General features: G+C 52.6%; 12 protein-coding genes across 12 annotated transcripts; 5 read left to right on the top strand and 7 right to left on the bottom strand.

The window, feature by feature from the left end:
• Positions 1-105: 105 nt before the first annotated feature.
• On the top strand, positions 106-1,126 carry MRPL10 (YmL10; the record flags this gene model as incomplete). Its single annotated transcript, XM_062949698.1, has 2 exons — positions 106-500; positions 553-1,126. The coding sequence occupies exons 1-2, from the start codon at positions 178-180 to the stop codon at positions 1,124-1,126; spliced, it is 897 nt and encodes a 298-aa protein (XP_062796974.1). The 5' UTR covers positions 106-177.
• Positions 1,127-1,708: 582 nt separating this feature from the next.
• MVP1 (Sorting nexin mvp1) lies at positions 1,709-4,969 on the top strand (the record flags this gene model as incomplete). The annotated part of the gene is made up of 5 exons (XM_062949699.1): positions 1,709-2,219; positions 2,410-3,183; positions 3,242-3,381; positions 3,441-4,034; positions 4,101-4,969. The coding sequence occupies 5 exons, from the start codon at positions 1,709-1,711 to the stop codon at positions 4,308-4,310; spliced, it is 2,229 nt and encodes a 742-aa protein (XP_062796973.1). The 3' UTR covers positions 4,311-4,969.
• A 184-nt stretch (positions 4,970-5,153) lies between these two features.
• On the top strand, positions 5,154-6,341 carry QC764_0108600 (uncharacterized protein; the record flags this gene model as incomplete). Its single annotated transcript, XM_062941140.1, has 2 exons — positions 5,154-5,953; positions 6,126-6,341. The coding sequence occupies exons 1-2, from the start codon at positions 5,873-5,875 to the stop codon at positions 6,339-6,341; spliced, it is 297 nt and encodes a 98-aa protein (XP_062796972.1). The 5' UTR covers positions 5,154-5,872.
• Positions 6,342-6,360: 19 nt separating this feature from the next.
• QC764_700370 (uncharacterized protein) lies at positions 6,361-6,492 on the top strand (the record flags this gene model as incomplete). The annotated part of the gene is made up of 1 exon (XM_062949700.1): positions 6,361-6,492. One exon carries the CDS (start codon positions 6,361-6,363, stop codon positions 6,490-6,492), a length of 132 nt encoding a protein of 43 aa, XP_062796971.1.
• A 357-nt stretch (positions 6,493-6,849) lies between these two features.
• On the top strand, positions 6,850-8,586 carry DCN1 (Scaffold-type E3 ligase; the record flags this gene model as incomplete). Its single annotated transcript, XM_062949701.1, has 3 exons — positions 6,850-7,211; positions 7,259-7,386; positions 7,442-8,586. 3 exons carry the CDS (start codon positions 6,850-6,852, stop codon positions 8,134-8,136), a joined length of 1,185 nt encoding a protein of 394 aa, XP_062796970.1. The 3' UTR covers positions 8,137-8,586.
• A 61-nt stretch (positions 8,587-8,647) lies between these two features.
• Positions 8,648-9,576, bottom strand: QC764_700390 (uncharacterized protein). Its single transcript, XM_062949702.1, has 2 exons — positions 9,259-9,576; positions 8,648-9,167 (listed from the first exon to the last, which is right to left on the bottom strand). Exons 1-2 carry the CDS (start codon positions 9,280-9,282, stop codon positions 8,835-8,837), a joined length of 357 nt encoding a protein of 118 aa, XP_062796969.1. The 5' UTR covers positions 9,283-9,576; the 3' UTR covers positions 8,648-8,834.
• Positions 9,577-9,735: 159 nt separating this feature from the next.
• QC764_700400 (uncharacterized protein) lies at positions 9,736-14,229 on the bottom strand (the record flags this gene model as incomplete). Its single annotated transcript, XM_062949703.1, has 2 exons — positions 9,736-10,409; positions 10,472-14,229. 2 exons carry the CDS (start codon positions 14,227-14,229, stop codon positions 10,334-10,336), a joined length of 3,834 nt encoding a protein of 1,277 aa, XP_062796968.1. The 3' UTR covers positions 9,736-10,333.
• Positions 14,230-14,327: 98 nt separating this feature from the next.
• On the bottom strand, positions 14,328-15,091 carry QC764_0108550 (uncharacterized protein; the record flags this gene model as incomplete). Its single annotated transcript, XM_062941139.1, has 3 exons — positions 14,328-14,358; positions 14,440-14,586; positions 15,042-15,091. 3 exons carry the CDS (start codon positions 15,089-15,091, stop codon positions 14,328-14,330), a joined length of 228 nt encoding a protein of 75 aa, XP_062796967.1.
• A 23-nt stretch (positions 15,092-15,114) lies between these two features.
• Positions 15,115-17,271, bottom strand: CHS7 (Chitin synthase, class 7). The gene is made up of 2 exons (XM_062949704.1): positions 16,443-17,271; positions 15,115-16,363 (listed from the first exon to the last, which is right to left on the bottom strand). Exons 1-2 carry the CDS (start codon positions 16,678-16,680, stop codon positions 15,567-15,569), a joined length of 1,035 nt encoding a protein of 344 aa, XP_062796966.1. The 5' UTR covers positions 16,681-17,271; the 3' UTR covers positions 15,115-15,566.
• A 255-nt stretch (positions 17,272-17,526) lies between these two features.
• On the bottom strand, positions 17,527-19,034 carry QC764_0108530 (uncharacterized protein; the record flags this gene model as incomplete). Its single annotated transcript, XM_062941138.1, has 2 exons — positions 17,527-18,794; positions 18,864-19,034. 2 exons carry the CDS (start codon positions 19,032-19,034, stop codon positions 18,654-18,656), a joined length of 312 nt encoding a protein of 103 aa, XP_062796965.1. The 3' UTR covers positions 17,527-18,653.
• A 2,039-nt stretch (positions 19,035-21,073) lies between these two features.
• Positions 21,074-21,979, bottom strand: QC764_700415 (uncharacterized protein; the record flags this gene model as incomplete). Its single annotated transcript, XM_062949705.1, has 1 exon — positions 21,074-21,979. One exon carries the CDS (start codon positions 21,977-21,979, stop codon positions 21,074-21,076), a length of 906 nt encoding a protein of 301 aa, XP_062796964.1.
• Positions 21,980-23,399: 1,420 nt separating this feature from the next.
• Positions 23,400-24,886, bottom strand: QC764_700419 (uncharacterized protein; the record flags this gene model as incomplete). Its single annotated transcript, XM_062949706.1, has 2 exons — positions 23,400-24,672; positions 24,728-24,886. 2 exons carry the CDS (start codon positions 24,884-24,886, stop codon positions 23,539-23,541), a joined length of 1,293 nt encoding a protein of 430 aa, XP_062796963.1. The 3' UTR covers positions 23,400-23,538.
• Between the last annotated feature and the right edge of the window lie 363 nt (positions 24,887-25,249).

Raw genomic sequence — 25,249 nt, 5'->3', positions numbered from 1 at the left:
ACAGCTGTTGGTAAAGTACTTGCCAGCTGCTGCCAGGCTTTCAAGCTGCCAGCGGTGGAAGGTGGGGTGGCTGCAGCCAATGGCGTGGAGGGGCTTGGATGCCGGGATATTTCGAATTGGAAACCGCCAACCAATTTTTGAGAGAGCGCAGAGCGATCACGACAGCCCACCGCCGCGATGCCCCCCAGATTACCGTTTGCGCAGGCGGCGCAATGCTGCAGAAGGACCCTCGAGGTGCCGCCAAAGCAGCCATCTCTCGTCTCCCTCTTCGCCGCGCTGTCTGTGCAGACCAGGAGCGCCTCGATTCTCGCCAGCCTCTCTGACAACAAGGGTGCCTACCACAAGCGCATCCGCAGAGGTCGTGGTGCCTCGTCCGGCTATGGCAAGACGGCCGGTCGTGGTATGAAGGGTACAAAGGCCCGCAACAAGGTCAACCCGTGGTTTCAGGGTGGTCAGACTCCCCTCATCTTCAAGCATGGTCAGAAGGGCTTTGTCAACCAGTAGGTATCTCTGCAACATCTGGAGGCACTGGGCTAACATAACATGCTTCAGCCGCGCGCCGGTAATGGCCGAACTTAACCTCGACCGACTGCAATGCTGGATCGACGCTGGCCGCCTGGATCCCACCAAGACGATCACCCCCCGCGAACTTGTGAGGTCTGGACTGGTTGGAATCAAGGATGGGATCAAGCTTCTCGCCCGTGGAAAGAACGAGATCAGGACACCGATCGACATTGTCGTCTCCCGAGCATCGGCCTCTGCCATCCTGGCTGTCGAGGCCGCTGGCGGCAAGATCACGACGAGATACTACACAAAGGCGGCCATCAAGAACCTGGTTTCCGGAAAGAGCGTCCACACCGACAAGCCCCTTCCGGTCGGACCTGAGCATGTCGAAAGTGTGTTGCAGCAGGCGAGGACGAGCAGAAAGCACTTTTACCGGTTGCCAGACCCGACGAGCAGATGGGATATCGAGTACTACCGGGATCCTGCACACAGAGGGTACCTGAGCCACACGTTGAAGACCGGCGAGTCGCCCAGTTTGTACTTCAAGGTGCCTGGGGAGAAGGCTCTTGTGGGCAAGAAGTCGAAGAAGTCGGCCGACGCGAGCGAGGAGAGGCTCTTTTAGAACCCAAACCAGGGCCTATTGGGGCTGTGTATTTTATAATGACAAAAATGTACTGTATGATGCCCGTGTTGTGAAGCATTTATTTTACGAAGTGCCTTTAATGTTGATTTCCATGCTGGGCTGTTCCATGTGGCTGATGCGCCAGTTTGTGGCGTAGTCTGCAACGGTTTCTCCCAAGGCCAAGCACAAGTCAATCACAAGCTACCCCTGTCCGGCCACGCTCCGTGTGCAGCAGCAGCAGCAGCAGCAGCAGCAGCAGCAGCAGCAGCAGGAACTGGTTTCGTCACAGTCGGTCCAGCCGCCAGCGCCCCCGTCCAGGAAACATCGAGTCCTCCAACATCTCCAACATCCCTCGCCATCGTGAAGAAACAAAACACCCCATTTAGCATCGTTGCAACATCGCTGGCGCTCCAAGGATCTTTCTATTCAATGCATTTATGATATCTGTAGCGCATCGCGACAGCTGCTTTCAGGAATCATCATTGGTCTCTGGCCATCAATCACATCGCACATAGTCTTGCCTTCTCTTCAACCTGCTTTTCAATCTGATACCTACCTATCTACCCCATTGTCCTTGTTGCCATGTCTCTTTTTGGAAGCTCTCTGCCAGAAGCTGCCTCGTCAGGCACCGGGCCCAGCCATGTCGCAAACAGCAAATCATCGCTCTTTGAGGACGAGTCGCCCATGACTAAATCAACATCAACGGCTCTCTTCGCAGACGATGATGCTGGGTCGGACTCGTCGCCGTGGGACCTGCCGACGCCCCGCAAGCACCACACTCGTGCCGATCTGATCCGCAACCTGCTGGCTTCGTCGGATGTGCCCGACAGCTACGTCGAGGTGTTCGACGCTGTGTCCCGCGAGGATGGCAGCGGAGGCCGCATCACGTCTGGTGGCGTCGCGAGAACATTAGCGGCTGCTAAGCTAGGTGCAGATGCCCAGGCACGCATAATGGGGATTGTGGTTCCTCCCGGCGGCGGCAGCGAGGGCATCTCGCTGGAACGGGGCGAGTTCAATGTTCTGCTGGCCTTGATTGGTCTGGCCCAGGAAGGCGAGACGGTTAGCCTGGATGGTGTGGATGAGCGCCGCCGAAGTGAGTGATGGGTTGCCCCGCCTCTCCGCATCATTGTTGTCTTTCGGCTTTCCACTACAGTGTCTCTTCGCCTGTTGCATCACCTTATCTTATCGCCAGCATCCCACGAGCTGTCAACCACCTCGATTGATTTCACTCCCGCTGCATCCTTGCGCTTATCCAAGCTAACCTTGTTGCGTCAACTCCCCAGGTCTACCCCAGCCCAAGCTCCACGGCCTCGTCGACACCACACCAGCCCTGCCCCATCTTGCCGAACTGGGTGCCAAACCGCCTCAGCGACCAGTGTCACCACCTCCTCCTGCGTTGGCCCACAAGCCGCTTCCTTCGCCCCGCCAACATCGCACCATTAGGAAGGCGTCCATGGACTACCCAGAAGATCCGTGGAACACGCCCGACGTGCACAAGAACCATAACCACGGCCCCGAACCCCCGCGATCCAACGGCAGCGATGTCCCCGGTACGGCACCCGTTGAGAACGGGAGCGGCTTGTTCAGCACGAGCCCACAGGCTACGATGCCGGGCCGCACAACGTCTACCTTCACCACCAGTGCACCTCCGTCCGCTTCGGGACCAGTAGGAGAGTCGGCAGGCACCTGGGGATTTTTTGATGGGAACCCGTCATCGGCCGGTGGTTTCAACAGTCAGGGTGCCATTCCCACTGTTCCCTTTGCCGTCAACGAAGGGGCGCGTGAGCCTGCGATTGTTCAGCCCGTGGGCCCGACTCCTAGCAGGACCATTGGAGGCGGGCGAGCAGGCTCAGCTGTGGAAGAAAACATACTGGTTACCTTGATGCCCGAGAAGGAAGGCATGTTTCTGTTTCAACACCACAACTACGAGGTATCCAGCACAAGACGAACCAGCAAGGTGATTCGACGGTATAGCGATTTTGTGTGGCTGTTGGACTGTCTGCACAAGCGATATCCCTTCCGAGTGCTGCCGCTTTTACCTCCGAAGCGGGTTGCAGGTGCGAACACCGTGATCATTTTGTGATTGCGACAGCGAAGGATGCTAATAGGATGTAGTCAACGGAAACCATCTGTCCAACGACGGGGCCTTTATTGAGAAGAGACGCCGCGGTCTGGCTAGGTTCCTCAACGCGCTTGTTCGGCATTCAGTCCTGAGCCAGGAGCAGATGGTCATCATGTTCTTAACCGTCCCCACCGTGAGGAGCATCCCGGCTTTCTTTGTGACTGATGTCGAAGCTGACTCAAGGAGCACCAGGAACTGTCGGTTTGGCGGAAGCAAGCTACGATCTCCATACAGGATGAGTTTGCCGGCCGCGCTTTGCCTTCAGGGCTCGAAGATTCTCTCCCACAGACGCTGGAGGAACTCTTTAGTCGCACTCGTGCTGGCGTAAAGCGGAGCGCTGAATTATACATTACAGTTTGCAACATCATGGACCGGCTTGTCAAGCGCTCTGAGGGCGTCGCCGCTGACCATGCCCGGGTTGCGCTGACCCTCACGTCCTTGACCGAGGCCAGTGCCGACACATATGCCACCGACATCAACGAAATTCCCCTGCTGAATGACGGCCTCCAAGCAATGAGTCGTCATCTGCGCACGGCCCAGGGTTTGCTGGAGGACGAAGCTCGTGCATGGGACGAAGGTGTGTTGGAGGACCTCAAGCGCCAGAGAGACGCGCTGGTCAGTTTGCGAGATCTTTTTGATCGTAGGGAAAGACTCGACAAGGACAATATCCCTCAGCTGGAGCGCCGCATTGCCACAAACGAGACACGGCTTGCTGCGCTGCGCACCAAGCCAGAAGGGATGGTCAAGCCGGGCGAGATGGAAAAGGTGGTGGAAGCCATCATCAAGGTTCGTTCGAGGTTCGCTTGCAGTGGAAGACCCAGAACTTGGGAACTAACCAAAGGGCCACTCTAGGACAAGGAGTCGATCGTCAACCAGCACAATCGGTCCGTTTTTGTGAAGGAATGCATCCGCGACGAGTTGCTCTTTTTCCAGCAAACCCAGTACAACGTCTCGCGGTGGAACCAAGATTGGGCTCAAGAGCGCGTCAAGTACTCGGAGATGCTGGCAGACAACTGGCGCCGGCTTATTGATGAACTTGAGGGCATGCCACTCGGCGATTAGAGGGCTTGCCGAGACATGCGCTCGCTCCAGCGGATTCGGACGATGCGTGGTGAAAGGCGCGGCGAGAGGCTAGTGAGTCCGAAGACGCTTCAGATACCACCAGATCTGAATGTTGTATCGGACAGCGATGCTCGGAGGGAAAGCGGCCACAACACGATTGGCTCGATTGGATTTACTTGGCTGTCCCAGGCCAACCGTGATAAGGGTACGGAAGACGCAGGCACAACACGCCAAGCTACAACGATTGGAGGAGTTCTGTGACGGGCAGCAGGATCAACACTTGAGACTGAGAGCATGAAAGCCAGCGAGGATTGGGCATGAAAGTATAGACTAGGTGCAGTGTTGGCTGAAGCGGCGGTTTTGCTTTCGTCGTTTCTGGCGCTGTTCACATCATTCATGGGCGGAGTTCATTTTATGTCGACTTGGGATGAACGGAAGGCTGTATATATGAATACCTCTGTTTTGCTTTTTTTGGTTTTTTTTGTTGTTTGGCAGGGACGCCGCCCAGTGTTGCGATACCCCTTTACTTATCAAATCATTCTCACACTTGCACTGAAACAGACGAGATTGACCAGAACCAGGTAGATGTTTCGTTCTTAATAATGCTCACGGCAAAAAAGATGAAATATATCGGCCGAGACTATGCTACCAAGGCCGTAAATGTCACAGTAAAATGCATCGGCAGCTCCACGCCGGGCACCGTGACAGCTGCGCTAGTGGTCTGCCCGAGATGCGGTGAATGGGCCTACCAGAAACAGCCCCCCCGGACGGACGCCAAGATGCCCGCCATACGGCGGCGATAGCGATAGCTGCTTAGCGATGGTCGATGCCTTACCTCAGATCCACACCCCGAGCTCAAGGGACGGGACGGAACCTGAAGGGGTCCCCGCCATGACGTCCATTTTTCAGCCTTGCCAGCCCAAGGCGCCGCATTCCGGTCTGACGCTTTTTGAAAGCTCAACACCCATCCATCCATCCATCCATCCCATCCATTTCTTTCTGGCCGTGTGAGCCACCTCTGTAGGTTTATATAGCAGTGCCCCTCCCCAACTGTTGCTTCGACACCTCCGTACTGCCCTGTCCGCCACAAGCGAATACACCTCTCTGTCGCTGTCTACTACCCCGCGATTCGGATCTCAGACCCGAACAGGCGTTTAGGCCCTTTTCGACATCCCCCCCTTTCGCTTGGCGACCGAATCCGACCACCAGTCTTCCCCTCTTCTGCCTGCACCGAACGAAAAAAGACACGACTTGATCGCCTCGGCAGTCGACATCTAGGGCTTGTTTTTTGACTTCCCACTGCTCTATCCGCCCCAGTAACGATAACGGACGCCGCCGTGCCATCCATCCATCCAGCCATTCCCAGCCAACCCCTCCCGTTTGCGAAGAGACCTGGGCTACTGCCGCCTGTGCGATACCGTGCGGATTGCTTCTTGTCCTGCCCTCGTGTTGGACAAGACCTTGGAGGACGTCGAGCGTGCAGGGCAACATCCGACAGACAGTCAGTCACCGTCTTACAGCCGCGGACTGGGCTTTATTATTTGGGTTCTGTGCCAGCAGCCATGCCGTCCACAACCACACAGCGGCGCCTGGCATCGCAATTTGTCGAGGCCACAAATGCGTCTCGTGAAAATGCGCAGCTGGTGGGTTTAACTCTCTCTCTTCCATCCCTCCCTCCCTCTCTCTCTCTCTTTCTCGTCCCGTCATACCGTATGGCCGAAAAGACCCCCTTCTTTCGGGCCGATATCAACTACTATGGACCTCTATCCTTGCTCCCGCATGACCCGCGCGCTGACACCTGGATGAATGCGACAGTACCTGAAGAATGCCAACTACGATCTCAATGCCGCTGTGAACAGGTCAGTTTCACTTCCATTTACGCATATTCGTATTAGTCTCCTGCTGTTCCCCTTGCACTTTGTCACCGCGCCGGCACTGTCCAAGTTGGTTGCCCTTGCCATGGCGGTCCCCCCCCCACCCCCACTGGGTTCCCTGCTTGAAGCGGCTCCCATCCCGGAGACGGGAAAATAGTCATGTCGTCGGGTTGGCGATGGATAAGGAGGCTCGTCCGGCCTCCACTCTCCACGAGATAGACGGCCAAACGCTGGGTTTAGGGGGGGTGGCCGGCCGTGGAAGTGTTCTGGAAGAAGAGATCGGCATTGCGACACCATGTCTCATATAAGCTCTCGCAACTAGACAAAACACTGGCCATCCCACTTTCATTTGTGCAACTGTTCCTTTTTCCCGGCTGTTTTTCTTTTGGGGACACTTCTCTTCTCGTTTCTTTTTTCATTCTTCTCCTTTGCGACGCTTGACCGTCGGCATTACTTTGACTTTTGGCGCATTCAAGCCATTATGAGGGCGTTGCCCTCTGGCTTATTGAAGGTTTCCAGTGGAACCCACCTCAGTCTGATCTTGGAGACGCTCTGAGCAGTTGAGCATCTGAGCATCCGGGCATTTGAGCAAATCAAGCATCGAATGCAAAAACCAAGTTCTTGCACCTGCCCATCCAATTCCTAGGACCTGATTCCTCCTCACAATGGGCACTAGCCGCAGGCACGAAGGCAACAGCGGGCGCAGTGTGCTCCGCACCCTGTTTGCCTCGTGCTTTCACAAACGACCAGGGCAACCTCCACCAAAGGCGCCGCCTAGTGAGGGAGCGACCGAGACTGACAGCGGCGACTCATCACTGCATTCTCTCCCGGTCCCTACTATTAATTCCAATCAAAAACCTGCACCACAGCTCTCCATTAGAGAAGCCCCACCCAACACCACCATCAAGCCTCCAGACATCATCATGCCCAAGGCACCGAAAAAGTCAAAGTCTGCCACCAAGAAGGCCGCCCCCGATCTGTCGGCCAAGGGGGCAAAGTCCAAGTCGAAAGACAGGTCGCCACTCAAGTTCGTTTTGTTTATGCAGCGCAGTCCGCACATGCACTCTTGAATAGAACCGCTGACCTCGAATCCTTCTGCTCTAGATACTTTTCTGCCCATGATGGAGCTTCGAGTGCGAAGCAGCAGGAGGCAGACGCGCGAAAGAAGCAGTTAGAAGCCATCTTTGATGATTTCGAGACTGGTAAGTTTATGCTCGGCAAGGGAACCCCCCAGGTCAATTCTGACATCCAAACTAGACGAGGACAAGAATGACAACCACGATAGCGGGGACCCGGCCCTGGGGGCAGATTCATCCATGCGCTACCTCGAGGCTGTGGGCGCCAACCCTGCCGATTACAGCCTGCTTGTGGTGTGTGAAATCGTCAAGGCCACGACCATTGGAGAAATCACCAAGGAAGGCTTTGTGGAGGGCTGGAGCGAGGTCATCGAAACTCTCGACGCCAGCGTCAAACCCGACCTGGCAACCCAAAAACGCTATGTCCAATCTCGGATGAAGCAGGTCTCCCATGACCCAGCCTATTACAAGAAGCTGTACCAGTATGCCTTTGTTGTTGGGAAAACTAACAAGGCCATGGCCATGGACACGGCTTGCGCTATGTGGGAGATGCTTTTCGACGCCGGCATTGGGCACGAGTGGAAGACTGCCAATGTCAACTGGTTGGAGTCGTGGTCAGAGTACCTGCAGGAGAAGTTTTACGTTCCGCCACCAAATCCCGACGCGGCCGAAGAAGGAAAATGGACACGCACTGTGAGCAAGGACTTGTGGAACCAGACATTGGTGTTCGTCAACAAGACGCTCGAGGATGAGTCCCTTGGTTTCTGGTCCGAGGAGCAAGCTTGGCCAGGCATCATCGACGACTTTGTGGTCTGGTGCCGGGAGAAGGGGATTGTGGCTCCCAAGGCCAAGGACGACATGGACGTGGACGAGTAGAGAAGGCGCTTGTTCGGATACTGTCACTGGGTTTGGAGGGTTCGTACCAGGACTTGCCATGGAGGGTCGTATTCCTCATGCGGAACCGGAGGGGCGGGCATACGAGGGATTTGCATAGGGCGTGGTGCTTCTGGGATGGGTACACAGGCTGAAGCATTTGTCATGGCGTTATATCTGCAGGCTGGTAAAGGGGAAAGCATGAAGCACCACAATAGACTAAATTAAAAGAAGCGTTCTGCGTGTTTAATGGGCTACTTGTTGAGTACAAGGCTTATTCTGGAGGCTGGTCTACTACAGCAGATGCCTCTGCAACAAGACCGAGTCCTGCGAAAATAGTATGCAAAATGTCAACTCGTCATCTTTTGTAGCCGAATACTGGCGCCCTCTGGTTTGAGATGCTGCAACTGCCTGCTGCTCTTAAAGTTCAGGACGTCCTCTGTTAGGAACGGTGATGCATAGATGCTCACCTGCAAGACTTCAGCATGGTCATGTCATATCCTTGGAAATGGTAGCCTCTTCTTCCATATTTCCGTTGCTAATCTATATACAATACATATCATACAGAAACTCTTATCTCTGAAATCGCCTCCTTTCCCTTGTAAGCTCCTCACATTCATTGTTCATCCCTGGGTATCCCGTTTCTATTTTTCGTTTTTTTCTTTTCCTTTTTTTCTTTTTCTTTTCCGCTACCGCATCTCTTACACCTCCCCCTCCAGCTTATCCCACCGAATCTCGCCAAACTTGCTCAGCGTCTCGAGCTTGCCGTTGCCGAGCTTGACGTTGGCGGACCGGATGACGCGCACGTCGAGGGCGAGCGTCTTGCGGACCTGCTCGTTGGCCTTGATGCCGCAGTCGTAGCGCATGATGAAGTAGTGGCCCTTTGTGTGGCGCTGTTGGCCGCGGGAGATGGCCTGGGGGAGGGAGAAGGTGCCCCAGTTGCGGATGTCGCGGATGACACCCCCCTGCTGGAGGATGATCTTGCCGGCCGTGAGGACCAGCTCTTTTACTTCGGGGAGGTGCCCGGAGCGGACCTGGAAAAACAAGATGGAGCTTTTTGTTAGAAATCGGGTGGTTTGCTGATTCTGTTTCATCTGAAAGAGGGCTCGGCGAGGGGGGACATACAATGCCGATTGTCTCGTACAACATGGTTTGTCTCTTCTTTCCTCTGTCGTCGTCGCTCAGTCTGTCTTTCGTGGGGAAGAATGGTTGGCGGCGCGGGGTTGTTCGACAACCTATTGCTCGCTCGTCGTCGCAGGTTGTTGGAGGGCGTGATATCAAGGGTGGCGCTGGCGACAGGTAGAATCAATGGCTGCTGCTGCGCTGGGAATGAGGTGTGGGACGGGAGCTTCAACTATCACGGTTGCGACTCCCCGGCGGTGGTTCTTGGGCTGCCCACACTCCGCTATGAGCTCTGCCTCTGCTCCAGGAAATTTTGACGGCAAGTTCCGATTGTGGGCTTCCTGCCGCATGGCATTCCTTGGCGCAAGGCAAGGCTACACAGCCCCGTGGAGAAGGCTGCCAAAACTTCTTCAAATCGAAACGGCTTAATCAAGCATTCATACCACATCACCAACTCACCATCCCGCCAAAGTTTCAGGGTTATTCAGGTCAACAATCATGGTCGTGTCAATAGATGCCAGATGACTCACAAGCAACTACATCAAAGCCGCTCTAGAAAGTAGCACTACCAATTTCATTAAAGATAAAAACTTCCAAAACCATCGGATCCGCATTTGCTCTCCCAATCTCCGCACTCATTCCCATTGTATTGTACAAGTATTCGAAACCTATACCACCACAGACTCCCTACAGCAGTTCCCACTTTTTGTTGCTAGCCGCACCTCTTTCCTTCCACAGTCCACTCCAACAAAAGAAACGGTGCCTCGCGACTCCCGAAGCTTGCTACAACTTATATACGCAAAGAAACGAAACGGGCCAACATTACGAAGAGCAAACAGAAAGCAAACCAAGGAAATGTTGCCAGTAGGCAACTTGTATACCCCACAACCCCTCACTCTGCTCGGTAAACTCGAACACGTTTTTGTTGGTCCCCTCTGGCTAACCAGCTTGTCTCGCAGGCAGCAGCTCTGTGGTACAACTTGTCCTCCAGATCTGGGGCTTTCAAAAGGAGAAGCCAGACTCCCGCGCAAATGTGCTGGGAACATGGTATGAAGAGACTCGTCCACCAGTGAGAATGCTAGTCCGAATCGCGGTCCTGGCCGGGCATGTCAAAGGCTGGCTTCAAGTTCTCCCACGCACCGTCGACATATTCCCTACCCAACACCTGTCAGTATTGGTTATGCGCCAAAGATAAAAGAAACACCAGCGCACTCACTTATTACTTCTCACGATCCTCACCCCCCTCTGGTGCATAAACTCCAAAAATCTCTTCTTTGTCCGATCACGCTTGAACTCGGCGAGCATGTCTCCCTTTTTGGGTTGCAGATGCGCCTTGCGCCGAATGATCACCCTGTGGCTGCCTGGGCCGTAGACAATCTCCTCGCAGTCCACAGTCCGGAGATGGAAGTTGTACGGCTCCTTGAACACAGCCCACTTGGGGGGGCGGAGCTGTTTGAGCACTTGGTGTTCGCAGTAGCCGGGGTGCGCGTCGTCCACCCAGTGCCAGTACTGAGTCACACCCGGATTCGTCGATACCTCGGCCGTCTTGATTTGATTCACCCGCCAGTCAATCTGCTCGAGCCGGTCATCGGAGCAAGAGTCTACATCGGTGAATCCGTGGTAGTAGAGGTCCGGCGTGTTGCTTGGATCTACAGTGGACGTAACGCGGATCTTTTTCTTTGCCTGCGGCGGCGGCGGGGTGGCATGGGCTGCCCGGATCAGAGGCATGCCCTCGTCGTCCGAGTCGGCTATAGGAGCAGAAGGGGGGTTCCCAGATCGCGAACGTGGCCTTGGTTTGTGATCAAGTCCTGCTGGCTTTCGAGGGGATGAACGTGGGCGAGGCTCCGGTTGCTGCGGCTGAAGTTGCTGCGGTTCAGGTTCGGGTTCCGCATCCTCCTGTTTGGGCGGAACTGGCGCTGCCTTGGGCGTTGCGTGTGGTTCCTTCCGCTTCAACGCCCTCGGCGTAAGTTTCGAACCGTTGTCCTCCTGCCCAGGAGTCTGAGTTTTAGGCTTGGTTGCTGACTTGTGCGGGCGACCAACACTGACAATTCCATTCTTGGCCCGGACCTGGGCGTGCTTGGGGTCGTGGTAGAAACTAGCTACTGTCGAAGCCAAGTTGAAATGGGGGCCTTGCTCCTGATAAATCTCGTAAAGCCTGTGACGCATCCATTCAGCCGGTGTCATGCCAAGGTCCATTTTGGGGAGGTCCTCCATCAAAGTGCTCGCCAGGCGATATAGAGTGTTGTACTTGATAATCTTTTTGGTGTCCATCCACGCCTTTCCAACAAGCTGGTAGGGATGTAGTTCGCCCTCCTCTAGAAACTTGAGTGTCAGTTGGCCCCTATTGATCTGTCGCTGAGCTTCATATTTCCGGTGGTCCTTGATTCCCTGACTGTCCATCTCCTGAAATTTGGTGGTCCACTTTTCAAGCTCCTTTCGAACGTGAGAGGCAATATCGGAATCCCAGTCTTGCTCCCAATACGGATGATCGGGAGATATTTTGGCCAGTGGCACACCAGCCATAAACGGAGGCTCCGTGTACACCACGCCGTCATCTTTCAGACAAAGGTTTTCCTTGGTGATCTCCGGAAGGGACGCACGACTTGGTTCAGCCGGTTCAGGCGAGCCTGCATGTGGGGTACCTGGATGAGAGGGCAACTGTACACGTGAGGTGGGCAATGATTTTCGGCCGGCCTTCTTGACGGGAGGCGCGGCTTGTTTTTGGACGGCATCGGCTGTATCCTTGGCAGAAGCGCTGTCTTGCTGGTCCCCTGATGGGCTGTTTATAGCGGTAAAACTGGAACCGAAGGAGGGTTTGCTGATGGCAGTTGATATTGTTGCCGGTGTTGGTTCTAGAGCTGAAGCCGGAGCCACCGCCGGAGCCGCAGCCGGAGCCGAAGCCGCAGCCGCAGCTGGGTCCGGAGCAGGGCCTGGGGCCGACGCTGTTTTGGGCCGCAAAGAGGCACCCACGCAGGCTTGCCGATTCCACTCGCAGTTGCCACATTTTGGAAAGCTATCGTCAGCATCCAAAATGATGCACTCTTCATACGGCCCATTGTGCTTCGCGCAGGTATTGCAGGGTTGACCTTGAATATTCCCAGTGGCTTGGATATAACAACTCGTCCATTTTGTCCCTTTAACATCACTGACGTGGTATACCCTATCCAAATCCTCCGAGGTAAACTTGCGGCCAGAACGAATTTGAACATGGCGCTTGAGCGGAAATGCCGCTATCTTTTCGATGTTGGTAGAGGTGGTGTGGGTCAGACGACGTACTTGTCCCACCAGTCTGCCGTCCTCATCATAAACGCACAGCTTGCCGTCCGACACACTAGGCGGCTGTCTAGGTGGGCTACCTTCGTGTGTAAATGTGTCGGATGGCGGTGATGGGATCGAACTAAGATCAGAAAGGGGCGAATCAGCAGTATCTGCTAGAGCCGGAGACCCATTATCGACATTCGCCGAGTCAGCACCAAGTTTGGAGGTCGTAGCATCCATTATCTGTGTAGGCGGTGACACCTCGGACTGCTTCGCTGTGATCTGAATGCCTGACATTTCCACGTCTGCTCTTTGAGATGCTGCCTCTCGAGTCTCCCCTTGATCAGGAGACTTCAAGACGGTAGGTCCGGCATTCTCTTGGCCCAGAACTATAGTCGTCTCGGTGGCAGCCTGAGGGAGGGCAGCATCTCTCATTTCGACGTCCCAGCCTTCAGTATGTGCGGAGAAAACCTCCGCCGGGGCGGGGGCTCCCAAATCGACAGCTTTGCCCTCTGTCCCCTCCTTGGATGAGACGTCTGCCTCGGGACCCTCTTCGGAGGTTTGCAAAGGGGTCGGAATATCGGTTGCTCCGTTGAGGGCAGCAACGGTGACTGGTGTGGCTTGCTCTTCCGGTACTTGTACATTAAGTGATTCTGTACTAGTTACATTCTGCATCTCGGACACAGCTGGATCTGTCTGTTGATCGGGGGTCTCAACGCTCGGAACAACAGTTGGGGAGACGGAGACGAGCGCACCCGAAGAAGCGTTCGGGTTTGGCGGTGGAAAATGTTGAAGTTGAGCAAATGGCGCCTGGTAGCCTGTTGGTGCCTGAAGGATTGGGGTTTTTTGACTTGCCGCAGGACGAGAAGCGCCTTCGAGACGCTGCTCCTCGGCGTCGTGGTTCCTTGGAAGTGTTGGCGCCTCTAACACTGGAGCGCCTATCCTTCTAGAGACTGAGAGACCCGGTGACTCAAGAGGACCATTATCTGTGGGCGCTTTGAGAGATGGAGGCTGAACAGGCCCGCCCATGAACATGCTCCCTGATCCCGTGGATTGATGTGAAACCCCAGGTGCGAGTTGTGGTGCCCTCAAACTTTGCATGGGCGATGAGGCAGTCGTGGCATCATCAGCCATGGCCTGGTCTAGCCCTGTCAAGTTTTGATCTTGGGCTTGTCGAAGGGAGGAAGGTTTTTTGCTTTCTAGTAGAGTCAGCCGGTCTTGGTGAATCTGCTGCCACCTCATCTCCTTATCCTTCAGATCCTGCTCGTGCTTCTTGGCGAGTGCCTGAAGCTCAGCGTGTTTGCGGTGTTGCAAGGACTGGACATCGGTAACCTTTTTTTGGGTGAATGAGATCTTGCTCGCCACCTCTTGCCTCTTATTCCGGGCTTGCAAAAGAAGTTCCTCTAGCTTCGAGATTTCGGCATCGGCGGCCGCTCCTTCTTTGGTGAGGGCCGTCATTTCTTTCTGAAGCTGGAAGAACTGTTGGGTGTAGTCCATCTGTTCCTGTTCAAGGGCGGCTTTGTGGGCGGCATGGAGATCTCGGAAGTTGCGCATGTCCTCTTGGCGGACACGGTCCAATGAGGCCATCATGCTCCTGCAGACCTCTTGATAAATCTCTTCAGACATGCTTTGGTAAGCAGGAGCGAGTGCAGTGGCCTGGCTGGCCAGAGGAAGATGCGCGTTGCCATGGCCGTTAGGGTGGGCAGCGGCGGACATGGTTGCTGTTTTGCTGAGGTGGACTTGAGGTGCACTGATCGTTCAGAAATATAGCGACCGAGTGAAGCTTTTCAACGGAGTCCCATCAAACTTGTTGGTCAGTCGCTGGCATCATGGACATAGACAAGCCTTGGAGCTAGGGCGTTGTTAGCAGGCTGCATTTCGCATTTGAGACGAAGTTGGGTTCATCCCGAGCGCGGGTAAACTCACTTGCAGAATATAGGGATCCAGCTCTCAGCGCGCAGAAACACGAAACCAGGTGCTGTGGCTGCGAGTAGTATGACGATGGTGCCGACAGTCGATGGCGATGATGGCGACGATGGGAAATTGACGGTGGTGACAGGTGGCGGAATGGAACTAGGTAAGTTCAAAGTTGATTGCGAATATGAGTGTTGAGTGACTGAGATGAGATTGAAGCTTTGCGAAAAAGCCAAGTCCGATTAGGTTGATTGCTTCTTGCTTGGTTGCGGCGCCCCCAATTAAAAGCAGAAGCTGCTACCGACCTAGGTGCCTAGGTTGTGGCTCGAAAACCTAATAATGTCCGCTCAATGTGGTCGGGACCTTGATCGGGACCTGGACCTAGGGGGCGTTTTGGCGCGTCTGGGCTGTTTGCCTTGACTGCCGTGGCAATCTGTCTCGTGAGGAGAGAGATGACCTAGATGATTATTAGGGATTGGCAGTCACTGGAGAGTCTGCCACTGGAGAGTCTGTCACTGGAGAGTCTGTCACTGGAGAGTCTGACCTGACAACTGTTGTTAAGCGCGACTGCCGGGGTATCGGGGGCATCCATGGAGGGATCAAGGCGAGCGCACGTGCCCCCGATCAAGCTGACCTTCCAACTCCTTCTCGTCTGACCTGACATGGTCCAATTTCATACATAAGTCGTGGTCAAACTCGTGATAATTAAGGTAGGCAGGTAGGTAAGTTTAATGCATATACAGAGAACAAGCTATGTAGGAACCAATGATGCTCTGCCAACACAACCACGTAGCTATTAGTGTAAGTCGCCTTCCCCTCATCCATGCTCAAGAAAATCATGTCCCGCTGTATAGTAACGCCTCAAGACTGGAAAAGAACCTTCACAAAAAAAGCCAACACGCTGATGCCAAGGCAACTCTTTGCAGCAAATACAAAAACAAAAGAAAAGGGGACATTGCATTCGAGGCTTCATTTTTGACAAGGAGCAAACACAAAGACCAACCGACCAACCAACGTCCCTAAACCCAGACTGTTGATCATCAGTGCTATGGGGATTATTCCCCCATGCTTCAACATTCGCTAGAGACCTTTGTAGGACAAGAAACACCCCCATCTCCCTGTGCCCAAGGCATCTACCTCTATTGGTACCGGGAGAGCCTGTTCGGACTAGACGAATAGTGCTGGTTCGGATGAGAATCATAGGCACTCGACTGGCCATATGGATCGTCGTGGTAAATTTGTGTGGCCCGACGTTGCTGCAGGTCGTCTTCGGGCGAAGGTCCCATCAACTCCTTGACCTCCCAGTTGTTCATTCTCGTGCCCACCGAGAACTCCAGGTCTTCCTTAGTGATGGAATCCCAGTACTTGTACACCATCATGACGGCCAAAAGATTGCATGTTGTCGCAAAGAACAGTCCATCCATATAGTGACTGACAGAATTGCAAATCGGCCTGCTGAAGGCATAGAGAATGACCTGGCCAATGACGAAGAAGAAGACGCCAAACGCGATATCGCCCAGGGGCCACCGGTCCTGAAGCGTCCGAGTGACGAGAATGATTTGCAGAACCACGTAGACGAAGAGCTGGATGGCGTTGAGAAGGTAGAGCACCACAAACAAGCCGATAGTGTTGGTGGGACCAAGACCAGCCCACGTCATGAAAGTTGCGAGCGCCACCAGGAACGAGATGACAAAGGCAGCGGCAGAGCAGAGGCGCATCATCCAGAGCGAGAGCGGTGTCCCATCCTCGTATAATTGAAATCCGACGAAGCCATTGATCAAGAGACATGTCACCAAAGCCGATGTGAGACCGGCCTGAACAGCGACGAAGTAGGGGTACGGTGCCGATCCTGGGGGTATCACACCCGCGTCAATGCAGAGGGAGAGGAAGGTGAGGAGCATGTAGAGGTAGAAGAAACTCGTAATTTCTTTCCGACCTGTTGGTTTGCAAACCCTGTCAGTTGCCCAGTCTTTGAACTCCAGAATTCGGACCCAAACCATGAGAAATTCACATACCAACTGCCGTGAATTTTCCCCGAACGTGCAGGATCATGGTTACAGTCATGATCAAGGCAACAATGTGCATGGCGCTGGCGGCGCCTTGGAAAATGATGGTATTTGCCAGCTCAATATTCCGTGAGAAACAGTCAGGTTCGATGCCCACGCCGCTTGCGATGGAGGTTATTGGGCCGACTGAGGAGCATAGTGGCAGCGGTGCCATGCGGCAGATGCTGGTGAAGTCCCCGAAAGTCATCCCAGGTGATGGAGGGGGCCGGTGAGGGCCTCAACGGAGGGAGATTCGATAAGATTGGAGGGGACGATTCAGGAGAAGGAGAGGAGCGTGTTCAATCTGTGGATATTCGAGGATTTCAAGGCGGAGGGTGGGGATGGAGGGGTTGGGAGTGGTTGCGATGGGCGACGGTCGGAATGTGATGGCTAAGGTAACTCTGTTGCGACGAAGGATGTTGAAGACTGGGTGGAGATGGTTATGGATGGCGATGGCGGATGGCGAAAAGGCTGAATCGAATACAAACGACTGAAAAACTGAACGAAGGTGGGATGGCTTCAACGAATGTGGTGCGAGGCTGGTAATGGGTCGTCAATGTCTGGACATGGTGGTGCTAGCCCTATGCTATGGTTGCTCCGCCGTTGGATGCGCGCGATGTTGAGGCCGGCGAGCAGAAGGGACGGGATTGCGTTGCCAGGGAAAAATAGGAGGGCTGCCGTCGCCCAGCCTCCCATCTCGCTCCATCTTTCCAGCTGACGTTACGGCACAGCGATGGGTCCAAGCGCCCCACTTATGCAACACGGAATTGTTTCGCCAAAATAGCCTCTTTAGGTATTCTGCCTCCCCATTGGCCCGGAATTCCATCAATGTCTTGTTCATGTTGCCAAACAACATTCCAGACAAACCTGATCTTTGCAACCTCTCAGTATTTTCGATCAAACTACTACTTCATGGCAGAGTCTATCCCACATTCTGCACATTTTAACGTATTCGAATTTTGCAATAGAAACACCGACATTACCTAGGATCGGAAGCCTGAAGCTGTGAGTACAGGCTTGATTAAAAGTCCATTTTTTACACTTCTAGACATGAGGTGATTTCTACAATTCTACTTGAACAAAAATCAAAACTCAACTCAAATATTTCCGGTCCTCTCCAGAATGCATTTACCTTGTTCAAGACAAAGTAGCATTGTCTCCCTAGTTTCTTGGTCCACCGTTCTATAACATGACCAGTGTGCCTCTTCTTCCCAATGACCCTCTCCTTCAATATTTTTCCCGTATAGTTACTATATCTCCGGACTACACTCGTTCACTCTCATGTTCGGACCCTTTTCCTCCCCTCTTCATTCGCCCCGTCACTATCAGCCTGGTCGCCTCGACCTCTTTTCCTCTTGTTAGGGACAAACTTGCCATGGGCTTCCTCAGCAATGCCCCCGAACATTGGCTCCTCCGGTCGCTTTGGCTTACAATCTTCCGGGGGCTTTGATGAAAATGCCGTATTTGTCGTGGGTTGGGATTGGACAGCATGAACATGGTGGGCGCGGTTGATGCCGGCCTATCTAAGCCTCTCGTCTACCTCTGCCTCCACCCACGCCCTTCTTCACTCTTCTTCTGCCCTCCGCATTTCAACTTCCGCCCAGTACCTCTCTCTTGTCTGTATCCACGCCTCTCTTTTCCTTATCCATTCCTCTTCCATTCTCACCCGCATCTCCTCTTCTGCCCTCCTCCGCATCTCTTCTTCTGCTCTCCTCCGTATATCTTCATCTACCCTCCTCTGCTTTTCTTCTCTTGCCCTCCTCCTGTAGTATTCCTCCTTCGGCTCCCTTCCTCCCTGTCGTCTCCACTCCTCCCCAACTCGTCGAGCCCATTCTCTTATTTCTCTTTGTGCGGCGTCGTACCTCTCCAGCCAAGCCTCATAGCGTCTCTCCCAATCCTCGTAGCCAGTTCCCCCAGACTCATAATACCTTTTGAATGTCTCGCGCAGCCTGTTTTCACGCCTCTTCCTTTTGCCGTAAAATTTCCATGTCCCGCTTGAAGGGTGTAGTCGAGGGTCCCGCAGTTGATGATGAAGAGCTGGTCGAGTTACCTAAGACCTGGCTCGGTGACCAGTCGATTGAATTCCAGCACCAGCTGAGACCACTCATTTTCCAATGTTTCTAGTTCCTTCCGTGTGATCTCAATTGATTTTCAGTATGCCGCAGAGGCCGTTGTAGGATCTCACTGTCTTCGCTGGTATGAGAGCAACTTGGCGGTGCCATTCAGCCTGGTGCTCTCGATTTGCTGTAGGCGACTGTGGACCGATTGATCATATTGGGCTCGCGAGGTATCATTAGAAAGGACCTCATGGGCGTTGTTGATCTGAGAAAGATGTGAGTTAGTACTTGGCAACTATAATGTCGACTGAGAAAAAGGCAATGAGGTAGGTACTTTCTGAAACATTTCAGTCGCATCAAGGTCAGCAGCTGGGCGCTTGTCCGGATGCCAAGGGAGCGCAAGCCGCCTGTACGACTTCTTGATCTCCTCTCTGGTAGCAGAGAGTTTGATCTCTAGGGTGGAGTAGTAACGCAAGTCGACAACGGGAACTGCAGCTCGGGACATGTTGCTGGATATGGCACTGTGAACTGTGGAGGATCGCAATGAGGGAACAATTATCCTGGTGGTGTCGTCGCACAAAACACACTGGCGGAACTTGAGATCTAGGTCGCGTTTTGGGTGGTTGCGGAGAAAGCAGTGACAGATGAGTGCGCAGTGAAGGCAATGGTGAATTTCAGGCAGCGAATTTTGAAGTAAACAGGTGAATTTCCAAGGACATACCGCCCAGTTGTGGGGAGCAAGTCTGAATTTCATCCCAGCTTTGAGGCCATGAAATTTGCCCTGCCGACGAGGTTGCTTCCTCACTTGCTCCCACTTGGGTTTCAAACAGACCAGTGACATCATATTGGATCGCAAAGACTGGTCACAAGATGTAGGGAATTCCCAGGGAAATAGAATAAATAGAATCAACTATCTAATAGGGATGGGGTCTTTGGCCCTGCCCTTGACATCCTCCATCCGGTGGTAGATTCATGCCGTGTTGAAGGACACTGTTGCCGCGGGAAGAAGATGACGTGTGGTACCTTTCAGTTCACGCATCTCACCATCACTATCTCCACGTCGTCGTCGTCGTCACTTGCTTCTTTGTCGTTAGATGCTGGTTCAGTTGGGCGGCTGTAGACTAGCTCTTGTGTCTGGTTCCAATAGAATGGTCTTGACAATTCTTCCTCCAGGTGAGTTGACGGATCCGGGTGGGCACAGTAATCTCCATTCTTAGCTTGATTGCAGTGAACCGGGGATGGCTTTTGGGCTGTTGTATGTTGAAATTGATTCCCGCCTTGATCTAATCCTTCTGATGGCTTTTGGCCTGCTCTGCTAATCAAGGGCCCCTTCAGCTCGCACTCCAGCTCAAGCTTGGAGTGCTCTTCCTTCAAGCTAGTGATTGTCGCCTTCAACTTGCGCCATTCGCTTTTCTGCTTCTTGCTTAGGGCCGAAAGCTTGTCGCGTCCTTTTTTCATTATCCTCTCGATGTGGCAGAGTCGGCTGGATGGTCTTATCACAATGATTCCACGCCCTGTCGTCGGATAGAATCTCGTATGCATTGTGAATCTGGAGATTGTTGGTTAGTGCAAGTACAAAGACCATCCATGAAGAACGCAATGTGATACCTTCTTGAACTTTTCGCCAGGCTGGTGCTCGAAGAGCGACTGCTGCTTATTCGGGTGCCAAATCAACGCCAGCTGTCTGTATGATTTTTTGATCTCGTCCTTGGTCGCGGATGGTGTGATTTCGAGAGTCGTGTAGTAATGCAGCTCGGCTACAGGCACCGCAGGCCGCGACATGTTGAGGATTCTACGATGACAGTTTGATTTGTTGTACTAGTGCTCCTGTTCCGTGAGTGCCTCCGGTCATTGAGGCAGCTCAATGGAAGTGTGAAGTGCTTAGCGGCCACTCCGAAAAGAGTTTGAAGCTGTGTGGGAGGTCTCGGAGAAGAAAATAACAAGCTGTGATTTCTTTCTTTTACTGATGCCTAGGGCCACAAAGATATGCTCGAGATTCCATCCCATCTTTGGGAAGAGGTTATTACCCACTCTGATAACGGTTCTCTTAGAGAAATAAGTAAGGTAGGTACAAGAAGCTGGATATCAACAAAGAAGGTATAAAGTGCCTATCTGCCTACCTGGGTACCTAGCGACCCCATCTACGTATCCACAATGTATCTTTGGGTTCAGTCCTCATCAGACTCAGACCTTGTTGCTTGTGTCAGGTTTCTTGGTGTTACTAGCAGTAGACCTGGGGGAGCGAGCGCCCAAGCAGAATCGAAAAAAGTGTTCATATTGTGAAACTCTAGGAAGAACTACTCCCGAGAACAGAAAACCTATCTAAACCCAACCAACTGTGGCCCGGCCCACAGGATAGAAGCTCTAAGAGCAACCTTACTACCTACCAATCCTCCGAGAGCAACTCATCCAAGTCCTTGTTGACGCGCTTTCTTCCCCTGTTTTCGGCGGCTCACAAATGCTCGCAGCGGTCCGAGTCCGTTTATCAACGCTGAGCTCGTCGATTGCTGGACCAGCATCTCGTCTTCCCTGCTCATCCTTCGACTAAAGCAGCGCTCCAATCGCCAAGTTGTTGGTAGTCTCCTCGACCTTCTGAAAGCTAGTCTCAAGTATGCCCATACTGTTGTTGTAATCCGACACCATCTTCTTGAGCTTTGTGTTCTCGGCGCCAAGTGTCTTGAGTGTCATGTCCTTGCTGATCAGCTGAGCCCTTGCAGTATTCAGGAGGGTAGCTGTGTTGACCAGCTTCAAGTTTTGCCTTTCCAGCTCCATAGTCCGTTGCTTCATCACTGTTTCCCTCGCAGCATATACAGCATTGGCTACCTGGCAACGTAGCAGTTCCTCCCTAACACTCGTTAGCTCTGACAATGCAGCCTCGAGATTTCTCTCCTTCCTTTTCAATGACATGACCCCGATTTCGGTCTTTATCTGCTCAAGCTCCTTTTTAAGGGTCATTCGATCCTGGCCTGCATGCTTATCCCACCCATTCCCCCAAGCCTCAGAGTCGCCTGTGAGTTCGTATCTCAGATTGTTACAGTGAGTCGTGCTGGAGTTTAGACTTGTGAAGGCAGCTAGCCTGCTCTCTTCCAACGAAGCGGCTCCCGGGGCAGCAATTTGGAACCGTTCCTTAGCTTTGTTGAGCCCGCCGTCTCTGCATATCCGAATGTCGCTTAGGGTGCGACCTGAAGAAGGACTCTTGCTGTTTGTGATCAACTTGGTAACACTGCCTAACTCGAGTTGAAGGTGGGTTTGAAGATCTTCAAGAGCCGAAAGCTCTGTCTTCTGCGCTGTGTCGAGGTCGGTTTCACAGGCCAGGCAAGACGTGATGCGTTCCATTCTGCACTCAAGCCACCGCATGTAGGTCTGGAGGACTTTATCATCGTATGACGAACGCTCCTCTGGATCAATCAGGACGTTATAGGCATCTTGAAGCTGTATCAGAATTTGCATGTTATCCAATGTTTTCTCTTTCCACAAGCAGCTGGCTCCTTAGCATTGACGTACCTTTTGGAACTCTCGGGTCGCTCTGGCTTGGGTACTCAGATTTTTGTCCGGATGATAACGAAGACAGAGACTTTTATAAGCTTTCTTGATTTCAGCTGTGTCGGCTGTCGACAGGATTTCAAGCGTGGCGTAAAATAATCGTAGGCGGATCATTTTAGCATTTTTCCACCCCGATGAGTCCATTTTCAGGGTGTTCTGATGGAAGAGAGATATGACCTTCTAGAATGATTCGTGATGAGAGAAAAAGCCGCGAACAAAGGCGAAGGAGCTGTCGGTCAAATTGCTGACGTGCTTCAGTGTAATTGCAAGCTAGTTGCCAGGCAAAGAACATATTTGATAGATGAAGCCAGGAAAGAAGTTATAGACAAGTATGGTACCTATCCAGAACGATGAAGTCGCAACTGCCGTTGTACCTATTGTCTCGACCTCAGCTTAAAAAAAAAGAAGAAAAAAGGAGAACTGCAGCCCAAAGAAGGCCTTGGTTAGAAGCCGTTCAAAAGCATTGGCTTCCTGTACCTCTAATTATAATGTGCCTCGGCCGCTCATTCCATCTCAAGTTGCCCATTGATGTATGGTACCGCCTTCTTCCACTTCCAAGTCACTGTCGGCATCTGAAACCAAATGATATATTATGCCATCCTCCTACATATGTAACACATTGAGGCTTATGATAATGTTGAGTTTGTTTTTCTATTTAGTGAAAGTTTTAAAGCTACTCCTTGCAAGATCTTAGCCTACAGTGAAAGCAAAGTACAGTAATACAATATATATATTGCTGTATGTATTGTAGCTAATTCATATATAAGTTCCACTTCATTTATCAGCATCTGCTCGTAAAAGGACCAACTTAAAATGGCGGAATTATCTGACCTTTGAATTATCCAAAACTCAGATAATGTTTTGATTTTAAAAAGGCCAAACCTGCGTATCTTGAAAATCATGGCTCGTTTTCAATCAAGAAACCAAAATACCGTATACAAATATTCCACAATCCAAAGGCATCCCACATCATGAGAAACCTTCAGTAGCACTATCTATTGCATTGCAATATGAACCTATATTCCTTACCTTAGTTTAAAGTTCGTTTAAAACTTAAAGAACCTTGAAGTTATTTCAGGTACCTGAGTTATACGGCAGATATTCTAAGAGAGCACACAAACCTAGAAAGAAAGAAAGAAAAGAGCTCAACGCTATGAACTTAATCGCAACATAGCAAACATGAATAGACACCCAATCAAAAGTTACGAAGGTCATTGTTCATGAGCTTCAAAGGGTATCAAAAACGACGAAGTATATAGCCTTAAAAGATGATAGTACAGTAACATAATTACAGGCCATGATGGGAAATGATGAAGAATACTATCAATATGTGCTTTATAATGCTAATATTGCACACCTTGAGTGCAGCGCTAAGTTGGTGACCCAAATTCCGAGGTCCATATCCAGCAAGCCAAGCCCAGCTGCAGTGCTATATCCCGAGATGCTGTCCATGCCACAGCTGTGCTTCAACCCGTCCTGGCAGCCTTAGGCCCTCTGCCATCAGTGTTATCAGAATCGCGAGTATCATTCCTCGGCCTTCCCCTCTTCTTCCTGGTTGTCGGTTCCACGTCGCCATTTTTGTGCACTAGTGAGTTGTTCGCTTGGTCCAACATGCGCCTCAGCCGTTGGACCTCATCCTCCAGAGCAAGGTTCTTCTGAAGTAGACTGTTCACAATCCTGTTCTTCTCCGCGAGAAACGTCCTCAGTATCTTGATCTCAGTTTCCATCGCCCCGAAAGGGTGGGGAGTTGCCATCGGCCGCTGGTGATGTTGCCAAGGTGGCTGGGGAGGCGAAGGGTGTCGGAAGTTTGATCCATGAAATGAAAAAGATCTCGCCCGCTGATAGTGCTGTTCCTGGCCTGGCGGTGGCCTAGTAGAGCTGTAGGATGGACGAGGAGAGAAGGTCGGTAGGGCTTCGGATGACCTCTGTCGATGTGAGCGTGGTGGCGGCGTGGTGGGCGATGGGTTTGGAGGATACTGAGAAGCTTCATACTGCGACGGACGCCCTTGTGACATAGTTTGAGGACCACCATGAAAAGAAAGCTGGCTTAGTATCTGTGCTGTTTGACTGTCCTGCCAGCGGGGGTTGTGTTCCTTTTCCAGCTCTGCGCATTCCTTCTCTGAGCTCCAAACCTTGTCCAAAAGGACGTCCACCTCCTCCTTCAGTCTTTTCCAGTTGGTTTCAGCGTCTCGCATGTCCGCAGTCGCCTTTTGGTGGTCTCGCTTGGCAAGAGCGAGATCTTGGACAGTTTGAGGGGGCATCTCGCCTGTCGAAGCATGTTGGGTATCACTTTGAGGAGGTTGGGCTGGCTCGTCGCTGTCATCATCGCTGATGACAACAAAAGCCTTCGCGTCGATGATACGCCGTTGTGCAACATCGTAGGCCCGTTGCTTTTGTTTCAGCCGAAAGGTGAACGCTTCAAAGAGCCGCCGTTTGTAGTCGACAGTGGGCTGTACCCTTGCCGAATCCCGTTGTACACGATCAAGGAGCTCGGCATACTTGCGCCGCGCCTGCTCTGTCCTCAACAGCTTGGTGGCGATGGTCTGGTCGTAAGTATGCCTTGCTTTGGGGTCAGAGAGAATCTCGTAGGCTTGCTGCAACTATCAAACAGTTAGTACCTGGTACCATGCAGCATCTCTGGGAAACAGGACATACCTCCTGAAAGTCCGCTGTGGCAGCGGCAGAGTTGCCATGCTTGTCGGGATGCCTCAGGCGAGCCATTCGATGGTATGCCTTCTTGACGTCAGCAGAAGTCGCATCTGGGCGAACTCCAAGCATGTTGTAATGCTGGAGTCTTTTGTTTGGTGAAGACATTTTCAATGTTGGAGCCGAAACGAGGGCGGTCTCAGTCGCAGTCGCAGGTGTGACGTGGTGGGAAAGAAAAAGATTGAGAGAAGAAGGTCGCTTCAGCAACCGACATGATTTTGAGGTTGCGTGAGGGTGCGGCGAAAGGTAATGTAGTCGCGTTGCAAACTGGAATCATGGCCAAAGGCTTCAGGAAATGGTGTGCAAGTGGCTGGGGATGAATTCGCTACGTTGCAAGAAATTGAGAGCACAATAAAAACTAACCTGGACAATAGTCCGGAGAAAAAGTAGGTAAGGTAAATTAGTCCTGCTTTTCAGGCCGGGCAGTCACCCCACTCGTTGCGTTTGACACCAACTGCAGCTCCAGGCACT

Source organism: Podospora pseudoanserina (assembly GCF_035222485.1).
Source record: "Podospora pseudoanserina strain CBS 124.78 chromosome 7 map unlocalized CBS124.78p_7, whole genome shotgun sequence".
NCBI classification, from domain to species: domain Eukaryota; kingdom Fungi; phylum Ascomycota; class Sordariomycetes; order Sordariales; family Podosporaceae; genus Podospora; species Podospora pseudoanserina.
The sequence above is the reverse complement of the archived record's forward strand: the minus strand, read 5'-3'. Positions and strand labels throughout refer to the sequence as shown.